General features: G+C 35.1%; 1 protein-coding gene across 1 annotated transcript in view; it reads left to right on the forward strand.

Annotated features, from left to right (window-relative positions):
- Positions 1-27,574, forward strand: part of LOC115222120 (ubiquitin-protein ligase E3C) — a 64,445-nt gene extending 36,871 nt beyond the window's left edge. The window contains exons 12-24 of the mRNA XM_029792250.2: positions 229-383; positions 2,410-2,645; positions 4,892-4,996; positions 7,007-7,076; positions 8,239-8,336; positions 10,306-10,447; positions 11,412-11,656; positions 12,757-12,881; positions 16,253-16,343; positions 20,438-20,536; positions 20,664-20,820; positions 23,492-23,622; positions 26,255-27,574. Coding sequence (XP_029648110.1) covers positions 229-383; positions 2,410-2,645; positions 4,892-4,996; positions 7,007-7,076; positions 8,239-8,336; positions 10,306-10,447; positions 11,412-11,656; positions 12,757-12,881; positions 16,253-16,343; positions 20,438-20,536; positions 20,664-20,820; positions 23,492-23,622; positions 26,255-26,425 — 1,825 coding nt within the window. The 3' untranslated portion in view covers positions 26,426-27,574. The remainder of the gene's footprint in view (positions 1-228; positions 384-2,409; positions 2,646-4,891; positions 4,997-7,006; positions 7,077-8,238; positions 8,337-10,305; positions 10,448-11,411; positions 11,657-12,756; positions 12,882-16,252; positions 16,344-20,437; positions 20,537-20,663; positions 20,821-23,491; positions 23,623-26,254) is intronic.
- The last annotated feature ends 311 nt before the right edge of the window (positions 27,575-27,885 follow it).

The following is a 27,885-nucleotide window of genomic DNA, read 5'->3' on the forward strand; positions in this document are numbered from 1 at the left end:
TCATAGAAAGTTTTTCACTATAGTTTCTTCTACAAGCTAAAAGCATTTTGTTTTGCTTAAAGGTTAGAATCTAATTATTACTGCAATAACCTAAAATAATGGCTCAGCTGATATGGTACCAGATTTCATAGTAATTGGTGTCAGCTTATGTTCTACTGAAGACATTGTATTGCACTCCCAGACCGTGTACTTGATTCTATCTGCTTAAGTTTTCATACTTATTTTCAGAACAAAAACATCTCTCATCCAAATACTAGCCCGTGGTCAATCGTTGGCTGAAAGTGATATTCAAGTTATTGTTCCTTTGCTATCTGTGTTTTGTGCTGCATTCAGCCATTCTCTCCACACACTACATGATGCAGAGTTTTATGGAGACAGTGAAGGTAATATTTCAGATGTTTGCTTTTAATGTTTTTAAGTTTAAAATGTTATGCAAATAATTTTTTTTAAATTTTGTTTTTTTGTATAATATTTTTTAAATTTTGTATATTATATTCTTCATATAATATAATGATATTAAACTATTGAGATTTTTTCAATTCTCAATTTGTACATATGTGTGTGTGTGTGTATATACACACACACATACTGGCATGGGTTGGACAGTTTGATCAGAGCTAGCAACTGGGAAGCTGCACCAGGATCCAGTCTGATTTGGCTTAGTTTCTGTAGCTGGATGCCCTTCCTAATGCCAACCACTTTACAGAGTGTGAGTGTGTGCTGGGTGTTTTTACATGCCACCCATATATATATATATACACGTGGGTGTGGCTGAAATATTCTTGGCTTTGGGTAAAAGAAAATACAGGAAGACCAGTTAATTATGATTTTATTCAATATGTTCCCTTTTCAGATTGACACACTTATTGCAGTGATTCTTCAGTTTTTCTAAGACCTGTAAAATCATAGTCATGGTTGACCCATGCCAGTGGAATGTAAATAGCACCATTCGAACATTGGGCCTCATGGAGGCAGAGACAGATGACCAAGACCTTGCTTTTGGGGTTGTTAAATTAAGTACCGGTTGTGTACTGGGGTCAGTCTACTCAACTGCCCTCCCCCCCAAAATATCAGGGCTTGTGCCTAGAGTAGAAAAGATATACCGTGCTTGTGTAGACCTGTCAAGCTAAGTGAGACTGTTGTCATCGCCGATGCCATTATCAAGTTAATGGCACCTGTGCCAGTGGCATGTAAAAACCACCCACCGAGTGGTTGGAGTTATTAAGGGCATCGAGCTGCGTAAACCTTGCCAAATCAGACCAGAACCTGGTGTTCCCCACTCCCCTGGCTTACCATCCAACCCATGCCAATAATGATGGTGTAAAAGAACTTAGAAGGTTGGGCCTCCAACCAGGCCTTTGACAATACCCTTAAAGTCAGGAACTTTTCAGCATCCTCTCTCTCTCTCTCTCTCTCTCTATATATATATATATATATATATATATATAAATTAAATTAGAGATAAAACCACTATTAGGCAAATCATACAGTGAAAAGCATAAACCAAAACATAGAAATATAATTAATTGATATAATATACAAAATATATAAAATTCAAAATTTAAATTATTTAAAATTATTAATTTATATTTATAAATTTATATATATATATATATATATATATATATATATGTATGTATATGTGTCTGTATGTAAGTAAGTATAAAAGAAATGTTAATATGAAAGATGGGTTGAACAGGCTTTATTACAAATCACCACATTTGTTTCAATGCATCATTATCCACTGTTAATTGCAGGACATTTTATATATTATACACAATATTGCATTAACATGATTCAAGAATAACTGCTCACTATAATATTATTATTATCCGTATGTATGTATGTATGTATGAATGTACGTATGTACGTACATGCATATCGTTATATATATATATATATATATATATATATATCATCATTTAGTATCAGTTTTCCATACTAGCATGGGTTAGACAGTTTCACTGGAACTGATAAGGTAGAGAGCTGTACCAGGCTCCAATCTCAGTTGGCTTGGTTTCTGTGGCTGGACGCCCTTTCTAATGCCAGCTACTCCAAGAGTGAAGTGGGGGTCTTGTACATGTCACTATCATGGGTGCCTTTATACTTGTCATGCATGTGTGTACTTACTTATTTGTTTGATGCAATGTTATCTTTATTAAGTATTTAAAAATTTATTTTATTATTGTTTGTCTTTCATTTCATATCAGATAATTCTTTTCACCATAAGAGAATTTGATTTAATAGTTTTGAAGAGTTTTATTGTTGTATCAGTTTTCTCCATAACTTAGCAATATTTGTGAATATTCTTATTATCAGTCTATTGTTATACAAATTAGAAGATATTTTGTTAACTAAAATCTTTTTTAGTCCTTTTTGTTTTTAGCAAAACATATTTTTCTATTTCAGGGGAATTCAAGGATGGACATGTAAAAAAATCTACCAGTATGCCTTTTTCTCTCAATGAACTTGTGCCAATGAGTTTAACTTTGCGTGATATATGTTTAGGAATTATTGAACTTGCAAGCCCAGAATCAAAAGTGTTTTTAAATAAAGATTATCAACAAGCATTTAGTAAAACCGGTATTCAGGTTGCTAAAGAAGAGAATTTACTTCGAACTCAACTCTGGCGGCATTTATTTAAAGTAAGATTTCAGTACTTTTTTTTCATCCCTAAGAGATTAATTTCTTATTATGCATGGTCAGCTATTACTTTGAACACAAATACCTTGAGTCAACAAGGTAGTGGAGTAAAACAAAAACTCTTTGCTTTTAAAATAGGTTTATCATCATCATCAACATCATTTAACATCTGTTGTCCATGCTGGCATGAGTTGAACAGTTTGACCAGAGCTGGCAGCTGGGGAGCTGCACCAGACCCCAGTCTGATTTGACATGGTTATTACGGCTCAATGCCCTTCCTAACACCAGCCACCTCTGAGAGTGTAATGGGTGCTTTTACATGCCATCAACATCGGTACCAGTTGCATGACACCAGTATCTGCCATCACCATGATTTCACTTGGCTTGATGGGTCTTCTTTTCAAGCACAGCATATTGCCAAAGGTCTCAGTCATTTGTCATTGCCTCCATGAGGCCTAACACTCAAAAGGTGCTTTTTACATGCCACTGACATGAATGCTAGTTATATGCCACCAGCACAGGTACTAGTTACATGGTTTATCATTTAAAGATTTCATATGTTGCTTACTTTTCCAAAAAAATAAATAGCCAATATTTATAGCACACTTAATATATACCCAGTCATTAGGGCAGTTATTGCAGTATTTGATGTGGGATAGCAAAGTGAAGGTGCATGGCTCAGTGGTTAGAGCATCGAGCTTATGATCAAGAGGTTGTGAGTTCAAATCCCAGACTGGGCTGTGTGTTGTGTTCTTGAGTAAGACATTTTATTTGATGTTGCTCCAGTTCACTCATCTGTAGAAATGAGTTGCAATGTCACTGATGCCAAGCTGTATCGGCCTTTTCCTTTCCTTTGGATAACATCAGTGGCCTGGAGACGGGAGGCTGGTATGCATGGGCAACTGCTGTTCTTCCATAAACAACCTTGCCTGGGAGGGGGACTTTCTAGGTGCAATCTCATGGTCATTCATGACTGAAAGGGATCTTTACTGATCTGGGATTGTATCTCTTATGGACTCATGGACTTGCAAGTCCATAAAAAGTACTATCTCAGGATAAATACTGCTGTAATTGGTCTCTAACAGTGTCTATACATTTAGTATACTATATATATGGCTAGTTTAACTAAATGCTTCCTCAATTGTACATACCAAATTTTTGATAAGCTGGGTGGCTTTTTGCAACATCAGTGAATGTTTTAATCACTTCTCGTTAAAGCATGTAGCTGGCTTACAAGTACACACCATTGAAAAGACATAAAAAATGCCAAAATGCATCTGGTGCTCTTGCTGGCCACTACTAGGATGAATTTTCTCTCCTCTCTCCCTTCTCTCATATTTATTGGGTTTTAGCAAGTTCATAAGTGATACTATCTCAAATCAAATACTGCAGTAACTGGCCTTCAACAATGTATATACATTAAGTATATTATAGTGTTTGCTGTAATACACAGGAGTGGCTGTGTGGTAAGTAGCTTGCTAACCAACCACATGGTTCTGAGTTCAGTCCCACTGCGTGGCATCTTGGGCAAGTGTCTTCTGCTATAGCCCCGGGCCGATCAATGCCTTGTGAGTGGATTTGGTAGACAGAAACTGAAAGAAGCCCGTCGTATATATGTATATATATATATATATATATATATATATATATATTTGTGTGTGTGTGTATGGCTTATGGACTCATGTATGTGTTTGTGTGTCTGTGTTTGTCCCCCTAGCATTGCTTGACAACCGATGGTGGTGCGTTTACGTCCCCGTCACTTACAGGGCTTACAAAGAATAAGTCCCGGGGTTGATTTGCTCGACTAAAGGCGGGGCTCCAGCATGGCCACAGTCAAATGACTGAAACGAGTAAAAGAGAGAGTATATAAATAGTTATGTTTTAGTTTAACCCATTGAGACACTCAGTATTTTGGTATATGTAGTCAAAAAGACTAAAAATTTTTTCTATTGAGATCTACTGAAAGAGGATCTCTGATTAGCCATTACACTTCAAAACCAACCATTCACAACATTCGTTCCATTGAGCCAATGGACCAGCCTCTTAAGTCCTTTCAGCTTGTATCACTTGGGCCAATCAATCAGCCTGAGTGTCCCAAGAGGGTTAATATTGTCTCAATTGCATATACTAGAAAAAAAGAAGTTTTTTTTGGTCATCAGTACCTTTAATGCTAATTTTGGTCATGTTTTTCTTCTTTCATGTTGAACTTATATGACAGCTATTTGTTATTTCTTTTCTTTCTTTTCAGTCAATCTCTACACTAGTAAAGCAGTTACATTCAAGGGATACCCGACGTCAATTCTGCCCTACAAATCATTGGTTGGCTGACCATATACATATACGTACTGATAAGGTAAACTTTTTTTCTGCTAATTTAATATTATAGCTTTTGCTAAAGTGGTGAGCTGGCAGATTTATTGGCACACCAGGCAAAATGCTTAGTGGCGTTTCTTCCGTCTTTACGTTCTGAGTTCAAATTCCACTGAGGTCAACTTTGCCTTTTATTTTTTGGGGACTGATAACGTAAGTACCTATTTCTTTATTACCCACAAGGGGCTAAACACAGAGGGGACAAACAAGGACAGACAAACGGATTAAGTCGATTATATCAACCCCAGTGCGTAACTGGTACTTAATTTATCGACCCTGGAAGGATGAAAGGCAAAGTCGACCTCGGCAGAATTTGAACTCACAACATTACGACAGACAACATACCACGAAGCATTTTGCCTGGCGCGCTAACGTTTCTGCCAGCTGAGCATTGGGGTCAATGTAGTCAACTTACCTCCTCCCCTGAAATTGCTGGCCTTGTGCCAAAATTTGAAACCTATATCATAGTGTTTGCTGTAATACATTATTTATATTTTTTAAATATATTTTGATGAGGTTTTCTTTTTTCTATGCTAACATTGTTTAAGCCACATGAATTCAGATAAGTATTTTATCTTGAGATAGGCGTAGGAGTGGCTGTGTAGTAAGTAGCTTGCTCACCAACCACATGTTCCCGGTTCAGTCCGACTGCGTGGCACCTCAGGCAAGTGTCTTCTACTATAGCCTCGGGCCGACCAAAGAATAAGTCCTGGGGTCGATTTGCTTGACTAAAGGCAGTGCTCCAGCATGGCTGCAGTCAGATGACTGAAACGAGTAAAAGAATAAAAACAGAATAATTTTCTTAAACATAATTCTATTAAATAGAGAGTGATTATTATCCACTGTATTTCATTACTGTAAGTAGAATAATGTTTCTTACCTGGTAGTACAAAGACATTAGCAGTCCTTTTCCAGCAAAAATAGGAAAGCTACTTTTCCCTTCAGTTTTCAAAACAGCATACAATGATTCATTGGTTTGAATTATACAGCAACAGGTGAATTTCTTGCAAACCAAATCTGCAAGGTAGATTCATTTCATTGTTGAAGTCAATGTACTTCAGTCATGTTGAGGTTTTTAAAAATAACATGAACATCTTCCAGTCTTACTTATTTCCTTCCCATATTAATTTGTAGCCATGTACCCAAAGAAGATATCAACATTGAATAAATAGTTCCCTTTTATAAAAATCTACAGCTTTGTACAAGTACTGGAAATCTGAAATACTATTACAATCTGCTGTTACTATTCAAATGTGAAACTAGTTGGCTAACTTGACCCTGATTGTTTTTCTTTTTCTTTGTTTTTTATAGAGGCTTAGTTGTTATTAGTCAGAAGAGAAAGGGCTGGGCCACCTAGATTATTTGGAGGAAGTGGAGAAGTTCTCCAACCATTATTGTCTGATTATTTGCAACTACACATTCTCTGCTAACAGTCTTCACCTAAGAACAGATATAGTCCTGCAGGCTTCTTTACAATTTCACTCACAAAGATTTGGTTGACCCAAGTATACGGTAAACGGTGCCATGCAGTAGGATTGAACCCAGAACTGAATGACTGAAATTTCTTAACTGTAGCTCTAAAGCATGTAATGAGCAGTTCAACAATGAATCAACCCAGTACTTACTGTCTTTTTTTTTTTAAGCCTAGTACTTATTCTATCGACCCCTTTTCCCAAACTGCTAAGTTACAAGGGTGTAAACAAACCAACACTGGTTGTCAAGCAATGGTGGGAGACAAACACAAACGCAAGCCCCCCCCCCGTACACACACACACAAGGCTTTGGATGGCCCAGGGCTGTACTAGATGACACTTGCCTAAGATGTTACACAATAGGATTGAACCCAGGACCATGTGATTGGAAATCAAACTTCTTACCATGCAGTCACACCTTTGCCTTTTTTTATTTTTTTATTTTTGTGAGAATTTTTTGTAACTGATTTTATTTCACATTCCTTCAGTGTATATTTTTTTTTCTTCTTTCATTATTACAGCTGTATAATTTACAAGCTGCCAACCTTTATAGTCAACAGCCATTGATGCCATATGTACCAACTGACAGTGGTAAGTTATTAAACATTTTAACTGAACTTTGAGTCTCATAAATATATTTGCGAAGAAGTTACACATCTTTTAAAATTAGCATTTACAATTAACTGAATTACAGTTTATGTATACTCTATGAGTGGAGGCGCAATGGCCCAGTAGTTAGGGCAGCAGACTCGCGGTCATAGGATTGCAGTTTCGATTTCCAGACCGGGCGTTGTGAGTGTTTATTGAGCGAAAACACCTAAAAGCTCCACGTGCTCCGGCAGGGGATAGTGGTGATCCCTGCTGTACTCTTTCACCACAACTTTCTCTCACTCTTACTTCTTGTTTCTGTTGTACTTGTATTTCAAGGGACCGGCCTTGTCACTCTCTGTGTCATGCTGAATATCCCCGAGAACTATGTTACGGGTGCACGTGTCAGTGGAGTGCTCAGCCACTTACATGTTAATTTCACGAGCAGGCTGTTCCGTTGATTTGGATCAACCGGAATCCTCATCGTCGTAACCGACGGAGTGCTTCCACATACTCTATGTACAGTTATGTGTTCACTTGTAATAAATATTATTGTTACCTATCTTTATTAAGGCTGAAAGATGACAGAATCATTATCACACCAGAACATAATGTTAAGCAACATTTTTTCTGTCTCTTTATGTTCTGAGTTCACATACCATTGAGGTTGGTTTTGTGTTTCATCCTTACAAGGTTGATAAAATAAGTATTGGTTGAGCTCAGGGGTTGATGTAATCAACTAGCCCCCTCACCCCCAAATTTTGGGTTTTGTGTCAATAGTAGAAAGAACTATCTATATTAACTAGCTATTGTACAGTTAATAGTTTCCTAATTATAGTAATAATCCTTCTTCTTCTTTTTCTTTTTCTTTTTTCTTCTTCTTTTTCTTTTCTTCTTCTTTTTCTTTTTCTTCTTCTTCTTTTTCTTCTTCTTCTTCTTCTCCTCCTGCTAGAATGGGCAAAATACTTAGTGGCATTTTGTCAATCTTTACATTCTGGGTTCAGATTTTGTCAAGATCTACCTTTCATCCTTTCAGAGTTGATGAATTAAGTTCCAGTTGAGTTGGGGTCAATGTAATCAACTAATCCCTTCCCTGCAAAATTTCAGGCTTTGTGCCTATAATAGAAAGGATTATTATTACTATCAATTATTTGTTTTTGTGCAGGTCCAGATTCAGGACCACCACTATCAGGAAGGGACATCTGGAACCTTATCATCCTTACTGAACTGCCATTTGTAGTGCGTTTTACAGAAAGAATTAAGGTATGTTAATTTACAAGTTTAATATCTTATTTAAATTTTAAAATTTATTCTTAATGCACAGCTGTGTGTTAAGAAGCTTGCTTCCCAACCACATGGTTCTGGGCTCAGTCTCACTGTGTGGGACCTTGGTCAAGTGTCTTCTACTATAGCCTCAGGCTGACCAAAGTCTTGTGAGTGAATTTGATAACTGGAAACTGACAGAAGCCTGTCTTATGTATGTGTGTGTGTGTCTTTGTATCTGTTTTTGTCTCCTCGCCACCACCACCACCACGTGACAACCAGTGTAGGTATGTTACATCCCTATGACTTAGCAGTTTGGCAAAAGAGAACCAATAGAATAAGTACCAGGCTTTAAAAATTAAGTATTGGAATCGATTCATTTGACTAGAAATTCTTCAAGGTGGTACTCCAGCATGGCCACAGTCTAATGCCTGAAGCAAGTCAAAAGATAAAAGCTAAAGATACAATGGCAAAGAATAATTTTACTAGGAATACACATGATTAAATGATACTGTAGCATCTCCCATTATTCTGGCAAAACTTTTGATATGCTTGGTGAAGTTATGGTTATGAAAGATTAATGGGAAACGAAAAGAACCTGAATCCCAAAGTTCTTTCATGATTTGCTAAGATCAGTAGATAAGCTCTGTTACTTAAATTAATTAATTAATTTGGGATTAAGTGACTCAGATTTAGAATGTTTGTGATTTGAGAGCGAACTGATGTTGATTCATACACAAAGATATTTTGCTAGTGGTACATGTGTTACAATTACACATGCTTTGTTAGACTACAGCCCATAACTTCATTTCATCTGGCCCATTGACTTTATTGAATATGTGATATTGCATACAGAAATTCTATATTTTCCTTATCTATCTTTGGTTAGTGAACAATAAAATTGAGTATTGGAAAATATATCAAATGTTTCATTTTTGTAATGACTTCAAATGAATCAACATTTTATAGAAATAGAGAAAAGGAGAAAAAAAAATGTAAGTATTTTTCGGTAGTGATATTTTAAGCTATAAATGTTTTCACCTACTTTAATGATGGAGCCACAGACACTAATAGCATCTCATGTGAACTGTTGCAATATAGTTTATATGAGACATTGAGTCTGAGAAAGGAAAAAGTGACAAAAAAATGTTTAATTGTCCATTGAGTAAAGCAAGAAAACGAGCAGGTACTACATTTACTCTGAATCCACAATCACTACCATTTGGCCTAACTAAAATCCTTTTAATTCTTCACTGCATGCCATGTTATACATGGCACATAGGATTTTTATATCATTAAGTGTGTAGTGATTCCTTCATTATCACGGGATATTAATTAAAAAAAAGATGCTTGTATAATCTTGTATGACCATGGTTTCTTTCTTTCTTTATTTATTTATTTATTTATTTTTTGCTTTGAGAAAAAGAAATATCCATGACCTTTGTTGTCCCTCCCAAGCTGGTGAGATCAATGTGGTAAATGTTCAGATTGATTTTCTGTGGGTTGACAGATGTAGAGAAAACATGGACAAGGAAAATATTTCAAAAATCTTCTGGCTAGGAGGATTGCTTGAGAAATGCTTTATGCAGAGTGTGTTGTGTATGACAGAGAAGGGATGGGAAGAGTAGAAGAAACAGCTGCATTCAGTGGATGTGATATAAGTGGGAAATGTGTTTTGAGGGTGCACAATCGCTGACAAAATTTCTTACCCTAATGTTTAAATCCTTACTCTTTCCTTCCTTTTTAACAAACATTAATGTTTCCTTTCCATTTTGTTTTCATTCAACTCTTGATTCCTTTTCAGCTTTTAGTAATTTTCAATCAACTCTCGTCTTTGTCAATTAATTAAGCCAAACAAAAAAAGAACACCTGTTCACTCATTCTCCTCATCCAATTTGATACTGAACTTTTGAAGAATTCTTTCCTAGAAGTTAAAAGCTACATTTTGTGTACCATTATCTTTTATTAGATCCTCCATCAACATGTTAACCAAGATCGAGAAGAACATCAGTCTGAAATGACCAACTTTCAATTAGGATTATCAATTAATATCAAGATTAGAAGAAACTATATTTATGAAGATGCTTTTGAAAAATTATCCGAAGAGAATGGTAGTTATTGATACTTTATATATGTACATATATATTACTTGTTCTGTGTTTTAAGAGTCAGTAGAGTTCAGACTAACTGGTCAAAAGGCCAACAGTTTGTATTTTGTCATTAATACTGCATTGTGTTCCTCATAAAAGCAGTAACTCTTGTTGACTTGGTAGACCTAGCTATAAAGTAGGTGCTTTTGGAAGGCCACAGCTCACTGATGTACATAGCAAGATCACTGTAAAGCAAAAATGAATTGTTGGTGGTTTGTTGTTGACATTTCAGTCCTCTTGTTAATTGACGGACAGGCTTCCTCAAATTTGTTTCAATAAGAAAGCACCTCAAAATATGGAATAAACTAATGCACAAAGAACATTTTAGTGTTATGAATGTCTTTCTTCTTCTTAACCGCTCAGTTGAAGTCGACTCGCGGTCACTCGTTGGATCAGTGTCCTCCAGTCAGTTCTATCCTGGGCCGCTTCTTTCAGATTGGCTATGTCCATTCCTGTATCACTCTTGATGGTGTCAAGCCAGCGGGTTCTTGGTCGACTTTTTCCTCTCTTGCCACTGACCATTCCGAGCATGATGTCCTTCTCCAGGGATTTTCTCCGCATAATATGACCAAAATATGTCAATCTATGCTTGGTGATCCTAGCTTCTAGCAACATTTTCGGCTTTATCTGCTTAAGAATTTCTCCATTGGTGAGCCTCGCTGTCCATGGAATCCGTAAAAGTCTTCTCCAACACCAAAGCTCGAATGCATTAATTCTCTTCTGGTCAGCTTTGAATGTTATGAATGTAGATTAAAAAAAAAAAGAGAAGTTTTATAACAGACTTTGTGTTGTAAAGTATTGTATAATAGCCATTAACCTCAAGGTTGTATTGATTTCTTCATTGAATATCTTTGATGAAAGTTTTTCATATTTTTACAACTTATGTAGTATAATTGCTGTATACTGGAATTTCTTAATAAATCAGAACCAAACTTGAAACTGCGGTTACGAGTAAGATTGGTGAACTCTGCTGGAATTGATGAAGCAGGAATTGATGGTGGAGGTTTGTCCCGGGAGTTTTTGTCAGAATTACTGAAAACAGGCTTTGATCCTAATCGTGGATTCTTCAAATACACCAATGACAAACTACTCTACCCAAATCCACAAGCGCCGGCCCTTTTTGAAAATTATACAGACCATTATTATTTCCTCGGGAGAATGTTAGGAAAGGTAAGGTACTTTTCATGTTTCACTGGTTTATCAAATAGTAATTTAGTGTCTGAGATGTATTTTGTTGTTAAAATAATGTAATTTTTAAGACTATTAAAACCTATATATAATTGCTTTTTTTTTTATTTCCATTGTTTCAGTTAGTTCCCCCTCTAATCATTATCAAGTATCTTATTCCTCCTGAGTGTATATAGTACTAGGCCAAATTTGAGCTAAGAGTTTTTATTTCCAAACTAAAAGTAATGTTCTTATCCACTCAAATTATATCCAGCACATATTCTAGCATAAAATCTCTCTTGACTCAAGAGATCAAATTGATAGCCATCAACATGACAGACTTCTCTACCTAAATTACCTGTTCTTTTAAAAATTATTCAGACCTTTATTATTTCCTTGCAGGAATGTTATGGGAAATAAGTATAGTTTTTGTTTATTTTATCTATCAAAAATCAGACTAAAGCATTGGCTTAAAGGGGAATTGTGAACATAACGGTTTTTTTTTCTTTTTTTTTCATTCAAAATCACATTAATGTAAAGATATTAAACCAAGTACATAATGACAGTAAAAGCTTTTTGATTCAATGCGAAACAATGTTTAACAATTACAGATAAATTGGTGCCTGTTGAGATAATCATTATGTAATTCTTGGCACTTTTCATATTTTGGCTAAAAGAAATCCTGATTTAAGAGAAATTTTTGAAGTGAATTTAAAGAGCATTATTACCATGAATAAGGCATAAGGAATCCAAAGTTTCTGCCTTCAGTGATGTAGTTGTATAATAATTTCTTTTTTTATGAAAGAAATGTAAACTAAAAGCAAACAAAATGCTTGATAATATTGTTGTGAAAGTAAAACTTAAATTTTAAAATGATGTGAAATGAACTAGGTTTTGTCGGAAAGAACAATTACAGAGTCAAGATACATAGCTGTCTACAGTGTTTAATGAAATAACCTGGAGTTGAAGGAACTGTATTTGGTCTACAGACCAAACAAAAGTTAGTGTCTTTATTGTAAATGATAATGTTTCATCAACCTCTCACAAAAATCAAATCTCTTTTCATTATTAATGGCATTGACACATTTTGTTCACTCTTCTAGGCTCTCTATGAAAACCTCTTGGTGGAGTTACCTTTTGCTCAGTTTTTCCTCTCGAAAATTCTGAATCGCCATGGAATTGATCTTGATATTCATCACTTGGCTTCACTTGACCCAGAAATGTACAGGTAAGTCTGTTGATCATGTTAGCAAGGCACATCTATGGCTGTGTGTTTAAGAAGGTTGCTTCCCAACCACATAGCTTCAGGTTCAGTACCATTGTGTAGCATCTTGGCTTAGTGTCTTCTCCCTATAGCCCCAGGCCAACCAAAGCCTTGTGAGTGAATGTGATAGATGGAAACTGAGAGAAGCCCATCATATGTGTATGTATATGTGTTTATTTGTCTCCATGTATTTACAATGTGTGGTTATTGTATCTTTTCTTAATACCGGTTCCCATATTCTACTCATATCTGCACCAGATCTGCTTAGGAGGTTATTGTGTTCTAGCATATGTGCTGCCTCTTAACTATAGGTGCAGGAGTGGCTGTGCGGTAAGAAATTTACATCCCAACCACATGGTTCTAGGTTCAGTCCCACTGCATGGCACCTTGGGCAGCTGTCTTCTACTATAGCCTTGGGCTGACCAAAGCCTTATGAGTGGATTTGGTAGATGGAAACTGAAAAAAGCCTGTCGTATATGTATATGTGTGTGTGTATATATATATAAATATATATATATATATATAATATATATATATATATATATATATATATGTGTGTGTGTGTGTGTTTGTGTTTACATCTCTGTAACTTAGCGATTCAGCAAAAGAGACCGATAGAATAAGTACTAGGCTTACAAAGAATAAGTCCTGGGATTGATTTGTTCAACTGAAGGTGGTGCTCCAGCATGGCTGCAGTCAAATGACTGAAACAAATAAAGGAATAAAATGCTTAATACATTAATTCATTAGTATTGAATTCTGTTGAAACTGCAAGATCAGTATGTAATTGCATATTCCTTATTATGCAATATTTTATCCTAATTACTTTACATTATACACAATTAATGTACACAAAACAATATAGAGAATGCATGCAATGTTTTTTCACATCATTAGTTTTAATTCCATTGCAAATTAAAAAAAGTAACATCCAAACTGTAGTTACAATAATATATTATGTTTAAAACTTCCTTCTGTTACACACTTTATATTTCTTTCTCTCTACCTCTTACTTCAACAGACTTTTCAACCATGCCATTCCCCTCTTCACGTTGTTAACATTTTTCTCTTTCTCCTTCTCTTCACCTCTCACTTCCACTAACAGCATGAGAATGTGGTTAGTGGAAGTGACCGGCTGTTATCTCTCTCTCTTATTCTGTCACTCACTCCACCTCTTCCTCTCTTTAACAAACTAAAGCGTAAAGTGTGAAGTAACAAATGACCAAGCAGAATTATAGTAAAACACTAGGAAAAAAAAAATTTAACCACACGAACAAAGGGAGATTACTAGTTCTTACAATTATACTTCAGAAAAAATCTAACGAATTATGAACTACATCACATTAAAAAAAAATTTTTTTTTTCACATAAAAATATAAATTCCTGTCACAAGTAAGTGCACTATAACCTTTTATATACCTAATACTTTTTCTTTGAACAATGGAAAGCATATCTTAGTCCATTGAAATGCTAAATAATAACAGTTATAACTTTTCTCCAAATTACGTTCTAAAATAATATCAGGGTATAAAATATAAAATAACTTTTCCCTTTTTCTCTTTTATTTCTTAATCTTTTTTGTATCTTATACCCCATATAAAAAGTCTGTGTTTCTTCTCCCACTTTTCTCCCATTTTGTCACTTTTCATATTTTTTTCCCCCTCAAAAAAATCTATTTTTCTCTCTATACCTTTTTTTTTCCGCATGAATATTTAAATTCATCCCTGAAGTATGTAAACAATAACATTTCTCTGAACAATGGAATGCCCGTATTATAATTAAATGACTACTTTATGTCCCTTAACACTTATATGCCTATTTTTCAAATAGATTATAGTATTTTAGCATAATTTCATTAGGAAATAAATACCTCCCCACATGAACTCGGCATCCTAATAAATTATTGTTTATGTTTGAATATTTGAAAACACAGTCCTCATCCTAGTTATTTCGTTTTTCACCACCAGAAAGTAAACATCACTCTATGATATTATCTGGACATAATGTGGGGTTATTTTACATCTAACATCACTTAAATACTGATGATCGAAACCTAATGGCCGGATTGAAACACATGTAGGATTCTTTTATGTTTATTCCTTTTGTTGATTTGCTTCCTTTTCATCCTAAATCTTCATGATACAAATAAAATTAGCCAAGTATCCACTATATTTCTTCTCCTTTCCTTTTATATATATATATATGTGTGTGTGTGTGTATATATATATATATGTGTATATATATATATATATATATATATATATATACACACACATGAATATATATATAAATTTATAAATAAGGGTATCTGAGAGACACCACCATGCCGAAATAGCAATCCCTGACTGCTATTTCGGCATAGTGGTGTCTCTCAAATACCCTTATTTATAGTTATATATATATATATATACATATATATACGCACACACATATTGGCTCCCGTGTCGGTGGCACATAAAAAGCACCATTTGAAAGTGATCGTGCCAACATTGCCTTACCGGCACATGTGTCAGTGGCATGTGAAAAACAACATTCGAGCGTGGTCATTGTCAGTGCTGCCGGACTGGCTCCCCTGCAGGTAGCATGTAAAAAACACCTTTTGAGTGTGGCCAATGCCAGAACCACCTGACTGGCCCTCGTGCCAGTGGCACATAAAAGCACCCACTACACTCTTGGAGTGATTGGCGTTAGGAAGGGCATCCAGCTGCAGAAACTTTGCCAGATCAGATTGAGCCTGGTGCAGCCTTCTGACTCACCAGTCCTCAGTCAAACTGTCCAACCCATGCCAGCATGGAAAGCAGACTTTAAACGATGATGTTGATGATATATATATATATCTCTATATATAAAATATATATATATATATAATTGCAGCGTGGAAGGTGTTTATAAGCCATTTAAGAAACACACAAAAACCGTTCGATTCACTTCAACATTTAAGTTTAATTTGTCAAAATATTTTCGTCGCTAAAATCCACGACCTGTTCACTGACAAAAATCCATGCTGCATCTCAGCACGTGATGCAGCACGGATTTTTGTCAGTGAACAGGTCGCGGATTTTAGCGACGAAAATATTTTGACAAATTAAACTTAAATGTTGGAGTGAATCGAACGGCTTTTGTGTGTTTCTTAAATGGCTTATAAACACCTTCCACGCTCAATTGTTTTCGTTTCAGCACACGATCTCAGATCAAATTACTTGCTATGCGAGTACATCTCCGTAATATATATATATATATACACACACACACACACATACTTTCTTTCATACATAAAATTTCAAATAAATATAACCAGCTATAATGAAGTCTATATTTTCAATTTTCTCTCACAGGAATCTACTCTTTTTGAAGACTTACAAGGAAGATGTAGTTGATCTGGGTTTGGATTTCACTGTCGTTACAAATGAACTAGGAGTTACAAAGGTATTGTTGTGTTCATTACTTTTAATGCATAAAATGCTTCATCATACTACTGAGAATGTTTGTATTCTCTGAGATATATTTATATATATATATGTGTGTGTATGTGTGTATATATATATATATATATATATATAATAGCATAAATAATATATATATATATAATAGCATAAATAATATATATATATATATAATAGCATAAATAATATATATATATATATATAAGAGCATAAATAATATATAAATATTTACATATATACATATATGTACAAACCTACATATATACATGCATATATACACTTGTTTGTTTTCTACACCATCTGTCTTCGTCTTTTTGTTTTTTTCGGGAATTCTCCCTATATACATGCATATATGGGTACAGGACATCAAAAAAACGTTGAACACAATGAGAAATAAAAACAAAAAAAAACAAACGAACATTTTTTCAAACAACAAAAAAAAAAGAGAGAAACGAGACATACAACAAAAAGAATATTCCCCTTCTTCAGTTGTCCCTGTTTCATCTACTCTGCATTTCGAAGGTAAGGACAAGACGTGACTTCATTGAAATAGTCCTTCCCGCAAAGCAAATTAAATAAAATTTGGGATTTTTTGCAGAGGGGGAAAGTGGTAACAAGAACAGTACTGTGAGAACAAAACAGTAAAAACAATAAAACAGTAAAAGTCAGAACAGTGAGAAAAAAACAGTAAGAACAAACAATGAGGGCTGTTAAGCCAAGACGATAGAAAAATTCTTCTGAATGCTTAAGGAGAAAGCTTATGAAGAGACAGGATAAGCTGGTCTGGTCTTTGTGAAGATAGTAGTCAGAAAGATGGATTCCCTCTCATCACATGTCAACGACAAGAGAGTCGAGGAGGAGGAGTGAGAGCGGGAATGGTGAAGGGGAGAGGAGAAGAATAGGGAAGGGTGAGAGAGAAAACCAGAAAGTATGAAGAACGAGAGAGGGGGAGAGATATACAGAGAAGAGATAGTAAAGGAGAAGAGTGCGCATCATAATTATTAAGATAAAACTTACTTCGAAAAGGATGTGTAGCATTCGATCATCTCTTATAAAAGGCAGATTTTATCTGCCTCCCTTTGGGAGTTATAGAAATCTACAATATAGGATTTCTTCAATTACAATTTACCTAGCATTTTTAAGAGTACAATGCATCGCGTCATGCCAGGTCCAGTTTTTAAAATTTAAACTCCAATTAAGCAAAATTTACAGAAAACTCACATTCTGGTGTGTGTGTCAAATGCTTTTCTTAGTCTGGTTTACACCACACGCAAACGCACACACACAGTGGGCAACGAATAAAATGAAAGTAATTCACTTACTGTAGTGAGTGATTCTTTCACTCTGCCTCCCACTTCCTCTTTCCACACATAGACACGCAAATATATAAATAAAATTGTAAGCTAACGTGCGTGTGTGTGAGTGTGTGTGTGTGTGTGTGTGTGAGGGTGCGTGTGTATGTGTGTGCGTGAGTGTGTGACAGGAAAGTTTTTTACGACGAATATAAGACCTATATCCAAGTAGCAGAAAGATAAGACAGTAAGGTGTGATTTGAGGGAGATTTGGCTGCTATTTCTACCATGTCTAGCTGCCATGTAGGGGTCTCCCTCATAGGCTCATACATACATATATACATAGATAAGACAGTAAGGTGTGATTTGGGGGAAATTTGGCTGCTATTTCTACCAGGTCTAGCTACCATGTAGAGGTCCCCCTCATTGGCTCATATATATATACATACATAAGACAGTAAGGTGTGATTTGAGGGAGATTTGGTTGCTGTTTCTACCAGGTCTGTTAGGCCTTCTCATGTAAACTCAAGCTTTCTCATGCCTTGAACATAAGACCAAAGCAGAGAATGTATTCTTTTATTCTTCTGCTTTTTCCAGCCATTGGTCTGTGGCTATGCTGGGGAAATGCCTTGAAGAATTGTAGTTTAATGAATCAACTCCAGTTTTATTTTTGTAAGCATTGTACTTATTCTATCTGTTTCCTTTGTCAAACCACTAGGTGACAGGGATGTAAACAAACCAACATTCGTTGTCAAGCAGTGGTGGAGGACAATCACAAGCACAGACACGCACACACACACACATACATGCATACACATATACACACATACATACATACATACATATATATATATGTGTGTATATATATATTGCAGCGTGGAAGGTGTTTGTAAGCCATTTAAGAAACACACAAAAACCGTTACATTCACTTCAACATTTAAATTTAATTTGCCAAAATATTTTCGTCGCTTTGAGACCGCGACCTGTTCACTGACAAAAATATCGTGCTAACAGGTCGCGGTCTCAAAGCGACGAAAATATTTTGACAAATTAAATTTAAATGTTGAAGTGAATCTAACGGTTTTTGTGTGTTTCTTAAATGGCTTATAAACACCTTCAACGCTGCAACTGTTTTCGTTCCAGCACACGATCTCAGATCAAGTCACTTGCTATGCAAGTACATCTCTGTAACTATATATATATTTATATATATATATATATATGTATATTGGTAAAAACAGTAAGATAACAAAAGAAAGAAAGAGACCTCAATATTATGTAAATAGAGGAAATCTTTATATATAAAAGTGAGGTTGTGTGTCTGTCTCCTACGATTTAGATTCCTACTCCCACATTTTGCGGTGCAGTTTAACCAAAACCGGGTATCTTATAGTCGTGATTCATATCGAGACCGTCTGGGTATTAGCGCGCGTCTACGATGAGTCTACGATTTAAAAAAAAATTTACCATCAATTTTTCCCATTTTTAATCCATTTTTGACATATATAAGGGAAGTAACTCTCTAAAATTTATTATTAAATCTCAGAACGTAAAAAGCTACAGTAACACCCCTCCCCCTTTGTGGTTAGCCATATTGAGATGGCTATTATACTTTACATCTCTAAAAATGCTTATATAATTATTTCCCTTACAAACCCGAGCAACGCCGGGCGATACTGCTAGTATAATAATATAAGTAATATATAAATATATGCATGTATATATACATACATATATATGTATATATACATGTATATATGGGTACAGGACATCGAAAAAACGTTGAACACAATGAGAAACGAAAACAGTACTTTAAAAAATAATTACTAGGGTTGATTTGTTCAACTAAAATTCTTCATGGCATTGCCCCAGCATGGCTGCAGTCTAATGATTAAAACAACTGTAAAGGTAAAAAGAAAAAGATAAAAAGATCCTACTTGTTTATAAAAACTACAATTTAAAGTCAAAATCAATTTATTATAAACTAGCAGTATCGCCCGGCATTGCTCAGGTTTGTAAGGGAAATAACTATACTTTTACTTGTTTCAGTCATTTGACTGCGGCCATGCTGGAGCACCGCCTTTAGTCGAGCAAATCGACCCCAGGACTTATTCTTTGTAAGCCCAGTACTTATTCTATCAGTCTCCTTTTGCCGAACTGCTAAGTGACGGGGACGTAAACACACCAGCATCGGTTGTCAAGCAATGCTAGAGGGACAAACACAGACACACAAACACACACACACAAACACACACACATACACATATATATATATATACATACATACGACAGGCTTCTTTCAGTTTCCGTCTACCAAATCCACTCACAAGGCTTTGGTCGACCCGAGGCTATAGTAGAAGACATTTGCCCAAGATGCCACGCAGTGGGACTGAACCCGGAACCATATAAGCATTTTTAGAGAGTTATAGCCAAAAAATAGCAAAAAAATGCATTAAAAATGGAAACAAATGGGTAAATTTTTTTTTAAATCGTTGACTCATTGTAGACATTTTTAGAGTTACTTCCCTTATATAATAGCGAAAAAATGCATTAAAATGGGAAAAAATGATGGTAAATTTTTTTTTTAATTGTAGACTCATCGTAGACGCGCGCTAATACCCAGAAGGGCTCGATATGAATCACCGCAAAATGTGGGAGTAGTTAGGAATCTAAATCGTAGGAGACAGACACACAACTTGACTTTTATATATAAAGATTTTATGCCGACTTTGGTTTCTTTGTTTTGTTTTTATATTTTGTGATTCTCTTTTTTATACTTGTTTAGATTGAGGAGCTAAAACCAGGTGGCAAAGACATTCAAGTAACTAATTATAATCGGATTGAGTATATCCATTTAATGGCAGATTATAAATTAAATAAGCAGGTCTGTAGATTTTGTTTCATTATCAATTTTATTTTTTATTTTTCAAATTATTAAAAGACTCAAATTTTTTGTGTCTATAACAATTTTCACTTCAATTTCAAAATGTCATGAACTTTTTTTTTTTTAGATTCGACCTCATTGCCATGCTTTCCGATTAGGTCTTGCTAATGTAATCAATCTGGAATGGCTGCGTATGTTTGATGAACATGAACTGCAAGAACTGATATCTGGAGCCAACACACCTGTGAATCTCGAAGACTTAAAACAACACACTAATTATTCAGGTTAGTTTCTTAATTATGTTCTTTCACTCTTTGATACTGCTTTCATTGTTGAAAGTGCACATACATTAACTACTGCTGTCTTGATTTATCTTGGTTAATAAGAAGAATCTCCATCAATTTCAAATTTTGGCACAAGGCCAGCAGTTTTTTGTGGGAGAGGATAAGTCAATTACATTGCCCCAGTACTCAACTGGTACTTATTTTATCAACCCCAAATGGTTGAGAGGCAAAGTCAGCCTCACAGAATTTGACCACAAAATACAGACAGATGAAATGTCAGTAAACATTTCACCTGGCATGCTAACAATTCTGCCAGCTAGCCACTTAAAAAAAATATCTATATTAAAGTGTATTATCCCAGTGCACATGTCTAGTGTAGGATTTTATATATGTATATATATACATATATCAAGATTAATCAGCCGAAATTGCGAGGATGATCCAGTTCTTGACTGAAGATTAGAGGCTTCGAATGACCCGTCCGTTTTTTTGTGTTGTCTATTTGAATGTTTTGCGTTCTTGTCCCATTTTGTATTTTTTTATATATATATATATATATATTGATGTGTAAAGGTAAGATCCAAGGATCAAGGTGTAGGAACTTATTGAACTTCTAGCAATCCATAGAAGATATAAAAAACAACTTTCAGGAAAAATAGTGCTTTATTGGTACAGAAGGTTGTGAATTTTTCCCCATATTGACATTTGATAAGTTGAAAAAAGTTAATTTTATAGTTCACACATCAACCCCAGTTCCACAACCATAGGATGAATTTGATCACATAAAATCCTTAAATAGTCTTGACTGTTAATTCTGCCATGAAGGGAAACCACTGGGCCAGCAGATTTCCAAGATATAGCCCCTCAGATCATCACAGTTCCTCCTCCATGTCTAACAGTTGGAAGAAGGCAGTCTGGGTCAAATACTTTTAGCCGTCTCCACACATATACTTGGCCGGTGGTTGGAAATAAGGTAAAGGATGGCTCGTCCAAGAAAATAACATTCTTCCACTGCTCTAGGGACCAATTCTGTTGGTTTTTACTCCACTCTAAATGCTTTGCAACGTTTGTTTTTGAATGTAGTGGTTTTCTGATTGCAGCCTTCCCGTGAAATCTGACTTTGTACAGCTCCTGGCAAAAACTTTTTGTGGAAACTGGGTTCTCAAGGTGGTCATTAAGCTCTGCAGTAATTTTGGGAGCTGTACTTTTGTGATCCTTCCTTACAATTCACATAAGAGTTCGACAGTCCTTATCTGAAAGCTTAGGTTTTCTTCTGGAGTTTTGTTTCAATGAGGAGGTTTTTCCCTCTTTCTCAAAGGCTGTCATTACTTTCAAGACACTACTTCTTGATACACCAAACATTTCAGCTTTTTTACATTATGCTAGCGCCTGCCATACAAGCACCAACAATTTGACCTCTTTGAAAGTCCAATAGATCTGTCATTTTAATGAATTTTGATTATCTTTTTATTATGATATCAGAAAAGAAACAGTAATTTTAGCAAAACATATTAAGCATCACTAATAATAAATCAAACAACATAAAAGTATACAAGCTTTTGACAGTTTTATAGATATTTCAAAATTATGAAGCTATGATGCTAGGTGTTTCCATTATTTTGTCCAACCCCTGTGTACACCCGTCTAACACCCGTGGACATATTTACAAAGTCAGAAAACAGCACAGCTCCCATGACTTTAGGTAACATTTTTTTCACGCTGAGAGTTGCTGAAGCATGGAACAAACTGCCGGCATCAGTTGTTAGTTGTCGGAGCACTGCATCCTTCAAAACTTCCATGCTTTCTGAGATTCGCCAACACTACACCTGATTTTCTCCCCTCCATACACACACCAGCATGTATCTGACTCATACATTATTCGCTTTCCAGACATTTGTACATTACTGCATATACTTTATACGCACTGTCTGACAAGTTGTGGTGCACCTGAGCACTGTATACAATAATTTCATTATTATTATTATTGTATATATATATACACACACACACACAGTTAGGCACATAAGTGCAAACAATGTGGAAAAAATTGTACTCAAATACCAAAGGTAGTGTAATATATTTTATTATAAAAGTCACAAAAATTCACAGAACTGTTACGCGGAGTTTCACATTCTCATTCATGAGGTAGTTGTGATGAATACTGTCTAACAAACGGGAACATGAAACTCGGAGTAACAGTTCTGTGACTATTTTGCAGCTTTTATAATAAAGTGTATATATATATTTAAAATATTGGTTTCTTTCAGTTTCCATCTACCAAATCCATTCACAAGGCTTTGGTCAGCCTGAGGCTGTAGTAAAAATCCCCTTGAAGGCACCATGCAGTGGGATTGAACTTGGAACCATGTGGTTGGGAAGCAAGCTTCTTATCACACAGCTATGCCTGTGCCTATTCACCAAATATTTTCATATATTTTATATTTGCGACCCAAGGCCAACTATTTTGAGGGAAGGAGTTTTGTATCAACTTCAGTACTTGACTGGTACTTTATCTTAATGACCCTGTAGGGATAAAAAGCTAAGTTGACCTCTGTGGGATATTCTAAATATTAGTTTTATTTGTTGATATTTTCTAATTTTGCTGAAGTAATTGTTTACAATTATGTTACATATTTTTTGTTTATTCTAATATAATATTTTTCTGTTGCAGGGGGCTTTACTGCTGAACATCCTGTGATAGAAATTTTTTGGAAAGTTGTCTATGAATTGACCGACCAACAACTAAGGCAGTTGTTAAAATTTGTAACTAGCTGTTCTCGGCCACCTCTGCTGGGTTTTAAGGTTAGTATTATTCTGAATTATTAATCTTGTAAAATAATTTTGTTATCACCTTTTACTCTTTTAACCTTTTAGCATTTAAACCAGCCATATCCAGCCTAAATATTCAACCAGCTATCTGTTCAAATGAACCAGATCTGGCCTCTCACACCTATCCTACAATGTCATTCTAAAAATCTAGCAATCACATCAATCTAGCATTATCTCACATCTCAAAGCTGTGAGATAATGCATGATTAAATCAAAATAATATGAATAAATCAGAATTACATTTGACAGTAATCTGAATGCTAATGGATTAAATCAGTTATCCAATTCTGCATGTATTGAATGGATTTAACAACATTGGACATTTATATATTAGTGGAGCAACTGGATTCATTTGCTCAACTAAGAGGTAGGTATGAAACATATTAGCCAAATAGACTGTGGTATGCAGCTATCTTGTCTGGGAACTTAATATGATGGCTCAGAGAGCTCTTTGCCTCTGCTGGCAACAAAGGTCCTCTCCCTCAGGGTAAAAGACAGAGTGTATGATGCCTGTGTGTTAACAGCTAAGCTACATGGCAATGAAACATGGCCTGTGATAGCCAATGACATAATTAGGCTTGAAAGAAATGAAGCCAGTATGCTTTGCTGGATGTGCAATGTCAGTGTGCATGTTCAACAGAGTGTAAGCATCTTCAGAGAAAACTTAGGTATAAGAGGCATCAGATGTAGTGTGCAAGAGAGATGAATGCACTGGCATGGTCATGTGATGCATATGGACAAGGACAGCTGTGTATGTAAAGAAGTGCTGATCTCTAACTGTGGAGGGAACCTGTGGTAGAGGTAGACCCAGGAAGACATGGGATGAGGTGAAGCATAATCTTCAAACTTTGGGCTCCATAGAGGCAATGACTAGTGACCGAGACCTTTGTCGATATGTTGTGCTTGAGAAGACCCGTCAAGCCAAGTGAAATCATACTCATGGCTGATGCTGGTGTCACATAACTAACACCTGCACTAGTGGCACATACAAAGCACCCATTACACTCTTGGGGTGGTTGGTGCTAGGAAGGGCATCCAGCAGTAGAAACCATGCCAAATCAGACGGGAGTCTGGTACAGCCTACCACCTTGCCAGCCCTGGTCAAACCGTCTAATCCATGCCAGCATGTACAACAGATGTTAAATGATGATGATGATGATGACCCACCAAAGTAAATTTGTTCATGTAGATCACACATCAAAGTAATACCTTTCTTTTTCTTAAGAAATTATGTGAATTTAATGCTGGTTTCTTGTAAAAATGCAATTGTCTTCTAGTTTCTTGTAAGAATTCAACTGCCTTCGTCTCATCGCTGATCACATTGTAAAAATCTTTAGCCAACAACTTACGGGTTTTTAGAAATTGTAAAATAAACTAAAAGGTAACCTAAAGTAATCTCCTTTGTAGATCACATTCCAAAGTAGCACCAAAGTTTGCTTCCCAACCACATGGTTCTGGGTTCAGTGTCTTCTACCATAGCCCCAGACTGACAAAAACCTTGTGAGAGAATTTGGAAGATAGAAACTAAAAGAAGCACATTGTATGTGTGTATATATATATATGTATGTGTGTGTGTTTGTGCGCACGCACACACACACACACATATATAAGTTCAGCAAAATTTAGATACAGATGAATATGGTACTTAAGTTAAAGGCACCAGAATTGTGTATGGTATTATCCATATAAATCAAATGGGGTTATTATAATTAAAATAAGCAACAAGGATATCCAAGGTAGAGTAGTACAATTATTTCATGCTACTTCATTTTATTAAACACTGTAAGTATTACATCAGTTTTAAAATGTCGAGCAATCTTCAGCCACATATAGAATTTTCCAATTAAACGGACAATGCACATTCTTATCCCTATTTCATTTGCCAACAAAAGAGGGTAGATATATAAACAGAGAGGTTAATTTCATTCTTAAGAACATAATAGTAGTATGTTCATTCTCTGTCTATATATATACCGGAGTAAATACATAAATGTGAAACAAGGTGGAAGAAAGAGTACTCAAATACCAGGGGTAGAGTAATATGCTTTATTTAAAAGCAGCAGAAAATTCAACAAAACCTGTAACTCTGAGTTTCACGTTCCCGTTCGTCGGACAGTTTTTGCTAAAATAGAACCGATATGCCAATTCTAGCGTTTATACTAGTCTTGATAGAATTGGCATATCAGTTCTATTTTAGCAAAAACTGTCCGACGAACGGGAAAGTGAAACTCAGAGTTACAGGTTTTGTTAAATTTTCTGCTGCTTTAAATAAAGTATATATATATATACATACACACACACATATGTGTGTGTTTTTGTGTCACCTTGTCTTTACATCAGGTGATAGTAGTCAATGAGTGTCATTGTCACACAAGCAGTGTCATTCATTTTCAGTAATCCATGGAAATACCCCTACCCATGGGAGAAATATCCTGTTTGGAAACAGGTGGAGGGTCGTGTCAGGAAAGACATCAAGCCATAGAAATTCTGCCTCAATATACTGTTTCTGACCCATGGAAGCATGGAAAAGAGAATGTTAAAGTAGTGATGATGATGATGATAATGATATTTGTATAAAGATGTGCCATTATTTTTCTTTTTCTAGGATTTATATCCAGTCTTTTGTATCCATAATGCTGGTACTGAATTGGAGCGCCTACCCACTGCTAGTACATGTATGAACTTACTGAAGCTTCCCGAGTTCTACAATGAAGAGACAATGAGAAGTAAATTACTATATGCAATTGAATCAGCTACAGGATTTGAACTCAGTTAAACCATGCTCTTGTAATTCTTAACAACTTGTCTTCAACATTGACTACTCCAGACTTCCTTTTATTTACTTTTCTCAATTTTTTTTTAAAGTAATCTAGGACCAAAAATCCAGAGTATGTGCTAAAATTGAAGTAACCTGAAACAATTTGTTAGAGAAACATCCAATATTCTTAATACACATCTTGACTCTCCATATGGAAATAATATATTTCTTCCTAAGGATCAATCTAATAACAGCTATTAGGAAAATATTTAGATTATTGCAACTATCTTCATTTTGAACACACTCACACACTCACACACACACACACACACATACATCAGTTATAATGGTTCTTGTTCATATACTTTTGTTCTATATTTATTGTATGTCACTTTTCTTTGAATTTTCCCTTTCTTTCAGTTATTTTTTTATATATGTAACTTTGAACCCTGATAAGTCTTTTGAGCATATTTTTTTCACACTTATTAGAAATGCTAAGAAGTCTATAAATTTATTAATTTAAGGTTTTACATGATTAAGTCTCTAATTTAAATAAATAAATAAATAACCAAACAGCAACTAACTAAATTAAGACATACAACTTACCTAGTAAGTCATTGATCTAGTCTTTTTATTGATGACACCTGTTAATAATAGTCATCTTGAGAGTTATTCCTTTGTAAATACACCTAAGAAGGTTGACAATAATACATATTGTCCATATCTGAAATTGGTTATTTTTGACACTATTTGTGAAATAATATTGCATATAAAATTAGAGGTTAAAAAGGAAAAAGACATTTCTCCCCCAACACACACTTTTCAGCTTTTTGATTTCTTAGATATTTCACGATCAATAATTACTCTTTGAAATCAATACAAACACCAAAAACTAAAAAGTTTGTTCAGTGTAGCACAACTGATTGTAATTTTTACAGTTTTGTTTTCTAATTGAATGGTATTGTAGTTGGATTCTAAATGAAAATCATATAAAATGTTACTGGACTCTGCAAAAATCATAAGCCTGCTTTGTTTCTTGTCTGTCCTGTTGTTGTGAATTTACTTGAAATAGAAACTAGTGTTTTATAAACATATGCTTCACAGAACTAAGCATACATTTATTTTTCATGATCATACTCAAAATAAATGTTTTAATTAATCACTATTGACTTCATCATTACTGTTCAAATTTATTATTATTTTTCAAATTCTGAACCTATGTTCTGTACATGTTTATTTAACAATGGTTATAGAAAAAGAGTATATTTTAATGCTGACTGTTTATTTATCTCTAATGAAAAGGTTTAGAAATATCAAATTTTCTCATGGAGAAGTTGACATTTTCACAAAATTTTGCATAACAAAATCTATTAATTTTTTTAATGACAGTTCATAAATGATTTTAATAATCATTGAAGAAAGATGCTAATCTCAGACAAAATATTAAATGTTAGGCAGTAACTGTCAGCTCTTTGGTT

This window comes from Octopus sinensis, linkage group LG19 (assembly GCF_006345805.1).
Source record: "Octopus sinensis linkage group LG19, ASM634580v1, whole genome shotgun sequence".
NCBI lineage: Eukaryota > Metazoa > Mollusca > Cephalopoda > Octopoda > Octopodidae > Octopus > Octopus sinensis.